Source organism: Mytilus trossulus, chromosome 2 (genome assembly GCF_036588685.1).
Source record: "Mytilus trossulus isolate FHL-02 chromosome 2, PNRI_Mtr1.1.1.hap1, whole genome shotgun sequence".
In the NCBI taxonomy this organism is placed as follows: Eukaryota; Metazoa; Mollusca; class Bivalvia; order Mytilida; family Mytilidae; genus Mytilus; species Mytilus trossulus.
In genome coordinates this window covers 87,089,517-87,102,672 of record NC_086374.1, presented here as the reverse complement: position 1 = coordinate 87,102,672, position 13,156 = coordinate 87,089,517, and the positions used below count along the sequence as shown (strand labels likewise).

At 32.0% G+C, this 13,156-nt stretch overlaps 1 protein-coding gene across 1 annotated transcript; it reads left to right on the top strand.

Moving 5' to 3' along the window:
- The first annotated feature begins 5,083 nt into the window (after positions 1-5,083).
- LOC134708236 (cytochrome P450 2J4-like) lies at positions 5,084-13,156 on the top strand. The gene is made up of 4 exons (XM_063568621.1): positions 5,084-5,628; positions 10,776-11,285; positions 11,635-12,075; positions 12,518-13,156. The coding sequence occupies exons 1-4, from the start codon at positions 5,268-5,270 to the stop codon at positions 12,697-12,699; spliced, it is 1,494 nt and encodes a 497-aa protein (XP_063424691.1). The 5' UTR covers positions 5,084-5,267; the 3' UTR covers positions 12,700-13,156.

Genomic DNA, 13,156 nt, shown 5'->3' with positions numbered 1-13,156 from the left:
TATATTTTTGTTATTTATAGATTATCGTTGATTATCTCAACGAGATTGATTTTCTCGCTTGAGCTGGTACAGCGAAAGTGAGAAAAGCAATCGAGTTGAGATGAACAATGATAATCTGTTTATCGCTATTTTACCTGTGACGACGTTGTCAATTTCAATGTCAATTTCGTTAGCAACGCCACGTGGCTCCTTAGTTTCTAGCAATAATTTTTCCATATCAAGCGAGAAGCATGATATGAAAATTATCACAAAAAAGGATCAAAGGAAAAATGCACAAAATAGCGATAATGTTTATTAATTTTGTCATTTTCATTTTGTTCTCGACTTATGAGTTTGATTATTCCTTTAGTATCTCTTGTCTCTGTTTCAGGGCTTCTGTTTTGGTTAAGAAAGAAATACGAAGTGACATTCTAATAATGTATAATTAGTTATCAAAGGTACCAGGATTATAATTTAGTACGCCAGACGCGCGTTTCGTCTACATAAGACTCATCAGTGACGCTCAAATCAAAATATTTATAAACCATACAAGTATTAAGTTGAAGAGCATAGAGACACAAAATTCAAAAAGTTGTGCCAAATACTGCTAAGGTAATCTATGCCTGGGATAAGAAAATCCTTAGTTTTTCAAAAAGTTCAAAGTTTTGTATACTGGAAATTTATAAAACATAACCACATTATTGATATTCATGTATAAAAGTACTCGTATGTTTTAATATAGTAGATATTTCTCGACGTATACGAACGATAAATGGTTTGATATAGTAATATGTTTAACTGTTTAATTTTGTTCATTCTTTATTATCGTTTTTCTTTACCTGCATTACCACATGCAATACTAGTTCAAGTAATCATGCCACATATGTAAAATATTTTTTATGTTGTGCTTAGCTTAACTATACCCCTTCCACATTTTACAAATTTTGAAATGATTGTAAACCGATATAAGACGACATCTACAATTATAATAGAATCAAAGGTGTTTTTTTTATCAGACATGCTATGTGAACTAAGTTAGTATTTTTTTTTGAAAGCTACAGAGGGCACCTTGTTTGAGTCTTATTCAACTTAAACACTGTTTCGTCAATATTCGGTATAATTGGACAGTGATTTCAGAATGATGAATGTCGTGCACCTTCTATGTTAGTTTTAAATGCTCGTTTCCGTTGGAACTACAAGACCTCAATTTAAGACTTTTTTAATCATTTGTCCTCGCACATCACTGCAGATAAAGGCACCAGGAATATACCACTTTTCAAATGTCATAAATCTATTGAGAGACAACCGAGGGAAATACATCAACTGTAACAGGAAAAAAACGGGACAACAGAAACACTGAAGTGCAACAAAAACCACCACCAATGCAACATACATATAGAAACGAACTATTTGATAGCAACTACCATATTCCTGACTAGGTGCAGGACGTTTTAAGAAAAAAATATTGTGGGTTGAACCTGATTTAATGTTCTTTTATTGCTAGCCAAACCCCGCGCTTAATAACAATGTAATACCGCTAAATGACATTACATAACAGTTATACAGTGTATAGAGACACTAACTATCTGAAATGCGCATTTGATATAGTAAAATTGGCTTCGTAAGTGTTGTTGAGCAGAATTGAAAGATTTCTTTCGAGAGAGTGGCACTAAGAATTTTTTGTCATATAAAGCAAAAATATAGAGGGTATCTAGTTTTGGTTAATGGCACTATCGCAATTTCCCTTAGCCACAGTCTTATTAAAACTTTCCACAATGATTCCACTTAAGATATGCACCACCTATAGATTGTGGAGAAAATTGGATAATAATGTTGTTTAAATTAATTATGTTTAACTTAGTCAGTTGTGTCATTTATTTTTAAGAGGGTACCTATCATGTGGAATTGTAACTACAATAGTTCTCCATCGATATATATACATATAAAATTTGCATGAGGGACCAAAAAGAAAATTGATCAATTCAAAAGAATTTTTTGAAATCATTTCATAAATATAAAATGGTTTCAAATTTGTTTGTTTGGTATACTATAACTGGATTCAACCATTTTGAAGAGGGTATACAATTATTGTCCTGAACTTGAAGTTACATTTTTAGCGTATTAGTTGCTCCGTAGCTTCGATACTCTCATTTAATACAGAAATCGTTGTTATTAAATTTCATTTTTTTTTCATTTTTTATTAAAGATATCTAGATTTATCAAAAAACGTTTATCATGTTAACGCAAAAGGTCTCACTCCAATTATGACTTAAGGATTGATATCAAAACGTTTATTAAAAGCTTTAACCATACAAAAACCTGGGCATAACATATAGCATTACAGACATGTTTCTACAGTCAATTACCATATGTTGATCTGTTGTATTTATTTGCGGTATGTGTGCTAATTTATTGTTATTTTAAGATATTCATTGTGTGTGGCGTACTAAATTATAATCCTGGTACCTTTGATAACTATTTACACCACTGCATCGATGTCACTGCTGGCGGACGTTTCGTGCCCGAGGGTATCACCAGCCCAGTAGTCAGCACTTCGGTGTTGACATGAATATCAATTACTAGTATCTGGTCATTTTTATAAATTTGTTGTTACCAAATTTATTTATTTTTCGTAAAACTAAGGATTTTCTTATCCCAGGAATAGATTACCTTAGCCATATTTGGCACAACTTTTTAGGAATTTTGGTTCATCAATGTTCTTCTTCTTTGTACTTGTTTGGCTTTATAACAATTTGATCTGATCGTCACTGATAAGTCTAAGTAGACAAAACGCGCGTCTGGCGTACTAAATTATAATCCTTTGATAACTATTTGAGATAGTTTTATGTGTTGAATCTGGTTAAACAATAAGTTCTGTTTCTTGCAGATTTGTCTATATGCTGAATTCAAAAATGTTCATTTGGATTGTTTAATTTTATATCGATAATAAACTTATCATTTATATCAGGATTAAATCTTTGTACGCCAGTATTTGATTTTGCCATTTGATTAGGGACTTTCCTTTTTGAATTTTCTCGCAGTTCAGTATTTTTGTATTTTACTTTTTTCTCATATAACTGTATGGGATATTTTTTTGTCATATGCAAATTGTAGAGTTTGTAGTATAACAAATTTATATCCGGTAATTATACATCAATTTGATACTTTGAATTGAGAAATATAAATTAACAAAATAGAATAAGGCAGGTACTTGGGAAGGCACCATTTCAAGGTAAAAATGTCTATAGTAACGTTTGCGTCATTTTCGATATCATTCTTTTGCTTTTTGTTTAAAATGATCTATACTTTTTCCATATTCGGCGGCTTCGAGCAAAACTGGTGAGAAATTATACAACAGTGTGTGCATCAAACAAAATTTGGTGTTTTATTGACCTTTCGTGTCTGCTCAAAATTTTGTCATGACATTTGTCTCTGCTTGGATCATCGCAGAATTAATGCGTTGATTAAAAAGTATGCTATTCCCTTCCTTTGATTAAAATAATTAGTTTGATTACGTGTTGTATATGAATGAAATAATTTACGCTGCAAATTTTTCAAACAACATTTAAATCAATTAATAATCTGTTACTTCTTTGCATTTAAACATTAATCTCTTCCCATCATATTTAATACTCATGTATTGCCAAATTATGCTTTGTATCAAAGACGTTATATTTTATCATGATAAATGACTCATTGATTGTTTTGTAGGTAAATGCAAAAAAAACCGTCTGCGCTGCATAAACTCTGCAATATAATTGAATCATAATTATTTTAAATCTGTTCGTCCTATGTTCATTCGCTCTCTCTAACCCTGGTTCGTTTGCCCTCTTTTTGAGATAAAATATTTATTAGTAACTGCATATCGTATATGGATTTTTCAATTCATTTGTCTCGAAAGTGCGGTCAAAACGGGGAATATGATGTTTAGTGAAAATTAAAAGTTCAACACTCTTTTCTTGAAGAAAAACCCTTGCAACAACTCATTGTTTTTCTGAAGGTTGCTAGTTACCAGATGTCTGCCCCTATACCAACACTTCCATAATTTCGTGTTGCAGTCCAAAATTTCCTCTTTAATTCTGGTCGGCCTTTCTCGTACAATCTACCTTTTGTTTGTAATGTTATATAACAAAGAAGATTGCCAATGAGACAACTATCCACAAAAGACCAAAATGACACAGACATTTACAACTATAGGTCATCGTACGGCCTTCAACAATGAGCGAAGCCCATACCGCATAGTCAGCTATAAAGGGCCCCGATAAGACAATGTAAAACAGTTTAAACGAGAAAACTTACGGCCTTATTTATGTAAAAAAAACTAACGAAAAACAAAAAATGTAACACATGAACAAACGACAACCACTGAATTACAGAATCCTTACTTGGGACAGGCACATACATAAATAATATGGCGGGGTTAAACATGTTAATTTGTTTTTGAGCATGTATGGACAATTTACCACGGAATATAAATATTGGATTTGATCAGCTTTTATTCAAACTTAAATCCTTTGAATCTTAATTTTACCGTTTAAGAGTCTATGCATGATAAAATCGTATATTAAATGCAAAGTTTATACTTATGAATTCTATTGCAAAATGCTCTCATTGTGTAAATTGAATGCAACTCACAACAAGAAAGATTATAAATTAAGTCAGTATCATTAAAAATCGCTCATATTCTGACGTATTGATATTTTTTTCTTGTATTAAATTCAAATTTTAAAGATATTTATTTCAACCCTATTTTCTATATTCTCCAACTAACAACGCAACGTAATTTTATATTTGTTGATGGTGTTTGCGCTCGCAGTCACTCTGTAGCATCAAACGTTGCACACGTCATTTTAAGAATTCGCTCATGAGACAACACGCCAAGTCATCGCTGTCCACATTTGTTTTGTTTTTACAAACAGGATGTTAAAACATAAATTTAAAAATAGACTTGTATGTGATGCACCAATGATCTTTAAATGCAAAACACGTGCACATTGAATCCACATGAGCGAATTACCGTGAAGAGCGAAATAAAAGCCAACTAAACAAAATACTTTTTATGAACAAAAACGATGTTTATGTATATGAAGTACATGTATATGAAGTACATTTAAAATGCGTATATTCGAATGAATGTGAGTATCAAGGACACAGGAAACAGAAAAAATATGTTATTTATACAATCGTGTTCACTGCACTTTCCGTAAACATAGCGCACTACACGAACTATACTAGTATATTTCGAATCAATTTGATCATATTTATTTAATTGATCTTGTGTGAGTAAGATGAATGTATTTTTCGTATTTCTTGAGTGTATACAACCAACATATGTATCTCTGTTATTAATTCTTAATGTATCTTTATGTTACACTGTACTCCGCTGGAGAAGACCGTGCGATCTTCCTCCTGGTCCCACATTTTATCCTTTCATTGGAAACATGCGTACTGTTGGACAGAAGACGCTAGTGGGTGCATTTCGGGATTGGAGAAAAGAATTTGGAGATATTTTCAGTTTGTCGCTCGGATCTAAATGGGTTATTGTTATTTGTGGACTAGACAATTTGAAAGAGGCGTTTGTTAAGAGAGATGCTGTATTTTCAGATCGGCCCGATTTGTTTGTAAACAGATATATAAACGAGAGAAGAGGTAGGATGATAAATTATTTGTAAATTTCTGTATAGACGTTAAAAAAATAAATTGGGAATGTGTCCATAGGGACACAGGTGATTCTCTCGCTAGCATATAACGTTATAAAGGAACATAACTCAAGAACTGTAAACGTGAAACAGGCAAAATTTGAACTTAAACTAAGTTCAGTGGTAATAAACATTACATTCATCAATTTTTCCATTTGTAAAGAGCCATTACTCTATGAATGGTAATCCAAGTGCTTGAAAAAGCACTGAATAGTAAAGATTGATTCAACTGCCATTCTGGACAAAGAAAGATAACTCCAATTTTCAAAGAATATTTTAAAAAGCATTGGTTGTAGTTGATTCAACTATAATCGTGGACAAAGGATTATAACTCAAATTTAGAAAATACTTTATTATTATTATTTATGTTTTTGAAAGCATTGTGTATAAGTTTCATAACATATAGTTGCGACCAACTTTAGTGACAGAACTAAAGTTAGAGAACGCTGGGAAACCACCTATGGGACGTACGGACGTACAGATGGACAAGGGTAAAACTTGATGCCCCCTCCGCTAAGGCGAGGGCAAAAATATGTATCTTTACTTAATACGTATTCATTATAGATACTTATACAGCGATTATAATACAATGCAAATGTTTAATAGTTTATAACATCAAATGAATTTACATTTGTATGGATCTATATATTTCAGAAAGTATTTAGCATTGTATTTTCTGTATATGCATTTATTTGTCTATTCATCAGTTTTGTTGGTTTTTGTTCATTTGTGTGTTATGATCATAAACCAGCCTTTGGCGAGTTAATTACTCTTCAAATTAACCTACGAGATTTGCTATCAATCGATATCTTAGTCTCACGAATTGTGAAGCCTGATACCGGCGTCACACATTAGCGTATAGCTCCGACGTACGCCGGGTGTGTTAAACAAATTATATACGCTAGTAATTTGGATGCATTCAACCTGTATATATCTTTATTCTAAATATCTGTCAATTATTAATATCTGTAACCTGTGCACGACGAGCTTTAAGCGTTTATCGGTCGTTCAAGAAAGGTATGTTGGCATATACCGTCGTTTGTCTAACGTAGATGGAATGCACGTCACGAAGGAAAAAAAGTTCTTGAACGTATTTGAGACGCGTCCCGGTCGTGTCTTGGACGTCCTATTATGGTGTGTTTGTGCCGTATACGTTTGAGTTAAAGTCGACCGATCTTGAAGCGTATACAACGTGCCTTAAACGTGTCCAAAACTTATCTGTAGCGCGTTCAACGCGCTTGTAGCGTACACTTAACGTGAGTGTAGCGTACAAGTATATGCTAGACACACGATTGAGCTGGATGAAATTTGTTATGCTGCATAAAAATTTCAACGAGTTGTAGTGTTCAGCAAGCGTATACCTTTGTATTTCGACGTACTTCAAACTTATGCAGCGCGCGTTGGACGATTGTTTAGCGTTTCTCTGGCGTGAAACTATTGTATATCGACGTTGTCAATTTTCTCTGTACGTTTGGTGCACGCCGGTCTATACGCCAATGTGTGACGCCGGCATAATATTAAACAATGACTTATGATACATCATGAATTGTCTTTTCAATACGCCCAACACGGAAAACTGGCTAATAAAGAAAACTATAACTGGTCTTATACAGTTTTAAACTTCCGATTATTAGTTCAAAAATTTGTCAGCAAATTAAAGTCAAAATTACACAAACTGTTAGATTTTAACAGTTCTAGTGTTTTTTAAAAAGTCATATTTTAATTGTCACATGTTTACAATACTTTTTCTTTGAGGGCGTATTTTTTCCAAAATGAAATAACTTATTTGTGTATGGTTGACAATTTTTCAAATCTCTTGAACATGCTTATAGAAAGTGACAGATCATCAGTGTCAAAACACTTACGTCAGAGAATTAATTTGGGTCTGAAATTTAAAGACATGTATTCATATAATTCCTTTAGAGTTAATAACACTTGTATCAGTCCTACATTTATACATGTTTGTATCATATACTTTCACATTTTTTTTAATAGGCTCCTGCTTATTATTTTACAAAAATTTTAGGTATATTAAAAAAAACCAACAAAAAAACAAAAAAACAAACCCAGCAACAACTATGATTTTTACATCATAGAATAAATAATAGACAAGACAAGACAAGACAATATTTTATTTGAGTCTCACCTCTTCTAAAACATTTACATAATATTACAATTTACATATTACAATATAAAACAAGAGCCACTCTAAAAAGAGTTATGAGAGACTATAAAAAATGGTATATACATTTACATATATATATACATACATAAAACATAAAACAAATTAAAATTATACAAATGTTAAGAATAACATAAAACAGTTTAAAAGTAAACAAATGTTAAAAATATAATAAACATTTTCTTTTCAGTAAAATATCATAGTGAGATTTTGGCAGTGTAAAAATAAACATTTTCATCACTAAATAAAAATACAAATTTATCATCATCTGACATACTATTAAAATCATGACAAAAAGAATTAGCATGACTAAACAACACAGCACGAAAATCTGCATATAGTGGACATTTCAAAATTACATGTTTCTCATCTTCTATGGTTTCATTACAACTAAAACATATTCGTTCATTAATAAGTAAGTTCTGATACCGGCCCGTTTCAATTTTTAGGGGCGCAACACCACAACGAAATTTTGCAAAAGCACTTCTATATTTCCCTGCAATAGTTTTACAAATGTAATTTTCTACCTTAAATTCGGTTTTAAATAATTTATAAGTACGAAGATTGGCATATTCATTCGAAAGCAACTTATTATGCCATTCAGTTTTATATAAATCAATAGCTAAGCATTCTATATCCTTAATTACATTTTTAGTTAACAATATATCACAATTACAATAGGGTTCAAATTATACTCTTTAAACTTAGTCATCACTCTGCAGCACCAGTTTTTAATTGGCTTATTTCCATACTTATATGACCATATAAATACTCTTTTGTTCAATCTATCATTGTCCATTTTACAAAATCTGGACCATAATCTAAAAACAGCTGTCCATTGCTTTACATTGCATGGAATCCAGCCCATATCACCATACAGAGATAAGTTTGGTGTATACTTTCCTACACCCATAAAAAATCTCATCGCTCTGTTTTTAACAGCATTTATGCAAGAGAATTCTCTTGTTCCCCATATTGAAGCACCATAATCGATGACTGACCATACAAGTGTGTCAAAAAGCTTTGTATAAGTAGAGTAACAAAAACCACCATTTGATTTACATTTTGCGATCAATAACCCAAGAGCTCTACTTGTGACTTGGCAATAGCTTTTGCCATTAAATCATAATTTAAAAATTCTGTAAGATGTAAACCAAGGTAAGTATATTGTATTACAATTTCAATGATATCATTACCCAGCATAAATGTATAAATAGACCTTGGAAAAGAAGGTGGTCTAAAATGAATAATCTTAGATTTACTCAAATTAACACTAATATCATTTGTATGACACCACATATGTAAAACATTTAAGAGCATCTGTAAGCCTGATTCATTTTCAGCCAGTAAAACAATATCATCAGCATAGAGCAAAATACATATTTTCTCTTCCTCTATAGGAATACCAACATTTAAACTTTTAACCTCATTTACAAAATTATTAATAAAAATAATGAATAAAATGGGCGATAACACACACCCTTGTTTTAAACCACATTGAACATCAAACCATTGGGTTAAATTCCCATTAACTTTAACACATGACTGTACTTTATGATATAAAGATTTTAAAGCATTCAACATTTTACTACTAATTCCTATTGACTCAAGTTTACAAAATAATAAAAATCTGTTTACAGTATCATATGCTTTTTTGAAATCAATAAAAGCTGCAAAAGTTGACATTTTACACATTTTTCTTGTTTCAATAATAGTTGTAATTGTTGACAAATGATCAATAGTATTACGATTAGATCTAAAACCATTTTGTTCATCATGTATAAAATTTAGATCATCAAGCTTTACAGTTAATCTTGAATTCAGTACTCCGCAATACAGTTTATATGAAGTTGGCGCCAATGTTATTCCTCTGTAAGACATCGGGTCCCGAGGGTCGGAAGTCGAACTCTTCGGTATCGGGGTGATTATTCCTCTACTCCATAGTTCCGGTATCATTCCTGTATTATAACAAATGTTGAACACTTGAGTGAGGGCGTTTATAGCTGTCTAATTTTTATACATCTCCATCGGAATTCCATCACAACCAGGAGATTTTCCCGCTTTTGACAATTTTAAAATATTGACAACTTCTTCATTGGTTATTTCACTATCAAGAATATCATCGGTTATTATGCAACTGTTAACATCTTTTTCGGTAGTTTCATATAAATTTCCAAAATTCAACATATTTGAAAAATCACATTTCCATTTATCTAAAACAATTTTCGGATCGGTACATATTGAATTATCTTCCATTTTCACTTCCATTGGAATACTTTGCCTGTTGTTTCCTACTTCAATTTTCCCGATTTTCCTCCAAAATTCTTTTGGGTTATCTTCTAAATTCTTTAATTCATCTTGCATACTTGCATATACCAGTATTGGCGTTTGGAACGTTGACACGCTTTATCGAAATGTTTCCTCTTTTGGACATAATTATGACGTAACGTACTTTTATTACAGGTTGCTTTAATCCATATTTTTTCTGCACTACAAACACCATTCCATAAAACAGTTAGTTCTTCATTCCACCATGGTTTTTTGCATCTACGGCGTTTGTTATTAAATCCATCCGTTATATATGTTTTAAATGAAAGTTTACTTGACATCTCTGATTTTACCACTTTAACAAATTCACAATACATCTGGTCTAAGTCGACTTGTGACTTATTTGAGTTTTCAAGGTCTAAAATAAGTTTGTTTAAGTCACAAATAGCTTCCGAATTTAAAAGAAAGTCCTGAGGTATATTTTGTGTAATAACTATGGCTGGGCATCAAATGTGTCTAACATACTGAATCATTTCAAGTTCAACTTCTACGCCACTGTTTATTTCTTAATTTTAATTTAGCTAAATCGCTTATAAATTGATAAAAGAAAAGAGATTGTCTTCATTTTTAGCGCCCTTATTTTTCAGGTATAATTGGATCAGATGGTGAGAGATTGAAAGAACTAAAACGATTTACACTTCGAGCATTGCGGGAATTTGGGTTCGGAAAAAAGTCGCTCGAAGAAAACATTCAAGAGGAGGTTATAATTTTTCTAGATTTTATTGACGAAACGAACGGAGCCAGTTTTAGTTTGGACGAAAAGGTGAATGTAAGCATTTCTAATATAATCTGTTCAATAGTCTTTGGAAAAAGATATGAGTATGACGACCATAAGTTTGTAAAATTAATGAAAATATTAGATGATTACATTAGCAATTCTACTCTCACAACAACACTAAACTTTATTCCGAACTTGCGACACGTGCCAGGGGATATCTTCTCTGCTAAGAAAGTTTTGTCCAATCAAAAAGAAATAGAGGATTTTATACAAGCAAGAATTGATGAACATAAGAGCTGTTTTGATGGTAACAATATAACAGACTTTATTGATGCCTGTCTCAGAGAAATGGAAACAGGAAATGGAACTTTAATAACTGGTAAGAAAATACATGCGCGTATTTGTACGATATTTAATGTTTGCTGTATTAATATTTGTGCGCGTATTTGCATAATATTTCTATGTTGTTTTGTTATTTTGTAAATTTAATTTTTCAATTTTCGCGGATGAATAAATTATTGAAAAAAAGGGAAAACAACATGCTTAAATTTCGTGCGTCCTACGCGCTTTTCTTGATTTACCTTCATTAAGAACGCTAAAAGTCAAATATTTGAAAGTTGCATCAACCATGCTGCTGGTACATGTTGATTCATTTCATTTCTAATTTTGCTTTGTGTTATAAACAAGTATTTTCTTCATGAGTTGCCAGTATGTTTATTATATTTCAGAGAGTGAAGTACGAAAGATAATCCGAGATTTATTCATAGCAGGGACACAAACAACTGCAGCGTGTATTAAATGGTTTATATTGTACATGATACATTACCCTGATATCCAGGAGAAAATGTGGAGAGAAATAGACAGTGTGACGAGTTCTAATCGTCTGCTTTCTTTAAATGACAGATCAAAATTACAATATTGCCAAGCAGTTGTTGACGAAACTCTACGAATCAGTAATACAGCCCCTTTGTCAGTTCTTCGTGGTGCTTCCAATGAAATTTTATTCAAAGGTTTTAGAATTCCGAAAGGTTCAGTGATTGTTCCAAATCTTGATTCTGTATTAATGGATGAACAGGTATTTACGAATCCTGAAAAATTTAACCCAGAAAGATTTTTGGATAATGATGGAATGCTAAGTGGAACTGAAAAGAATATTGCTTTTTCTGTTGGTAAGTATGTGCGTCCAAGACGATATGTCGCACGTGTTCAGTAAATATTATACTTATTGAAATTTTAATACACTTTCTATTTCTTGTCAGTTAAGGGAGTTGTTGTTTGTAAAACTTCTGCAACAAAACGTTTAACATAAGGATTGATTGTTGGGTGATTGCTTAATGTACAGTGGCAAATAGTTCACGCATGTTCTGGTCGAAAATAAATAACAATACATATACAATAAGTATAGGTCCTGTTAAAGAGGTCCACTGGGATGAAAGGTGAGAAATTGGACTACCATTGGAAAATGAGGGTAAATTTTATAGAACAAGTTCACCAAACAAAATCTATTTATAAAAGTAAATCATATATACAATGCTGAAGCACTGTTAGGATAACAAAGCGGCAAAAACAAATAGTTTCAAAGCTTTTAATGTTCTTTTAATATGTCAACAGGAAGACGAGCCTGTATGGGAGAATCTCTTGCACGAATGGAACTATTCCTATATCTAACAGCATTGGTACAGAGATTTAAATTTTTGCCAGCATGTGGAGAGGATCCCCCGAAAATTAAACGAATTCTCGGACTGCAGTTCACCCCTGCACCTTTTATGCTCAAAGTTGCTCGTAGGTGTTGAATTTTTCCGTTGCATGGATATTTCCGTTGCATGTTTACCATATTTCAACGACTGCGTTGAACAACCGGCCCCAGAACGACATGTTTTGTAATAAAGATTTAAGAATTGTAATCTTCTTTAAGTTTAGATTTATAATTGTGCAATGTAAGAAAAATGGATGGAGAGAGATACCCAATGGGACAAGAATAACCATAAATTGTAGAAAGACAGATATAATGCCATAGTCAACAGAAACAAGACCAGATTTGATCAGTATTATTGAGGAATCAAAACCAATACACGGTGGATGTGCAAAGCATACATTGTGCATTAATTTATTAAAACCGAGGCGAACTTTTCTTAGAAAAAACTGTAAAAATCTTTTATTAAGGATCCTATATATTCATAGTAAAAAAACAAAATATTTGATTTTATATATAATCTGAACAGACATAATTTCAAAATCGTTTTATTCTCG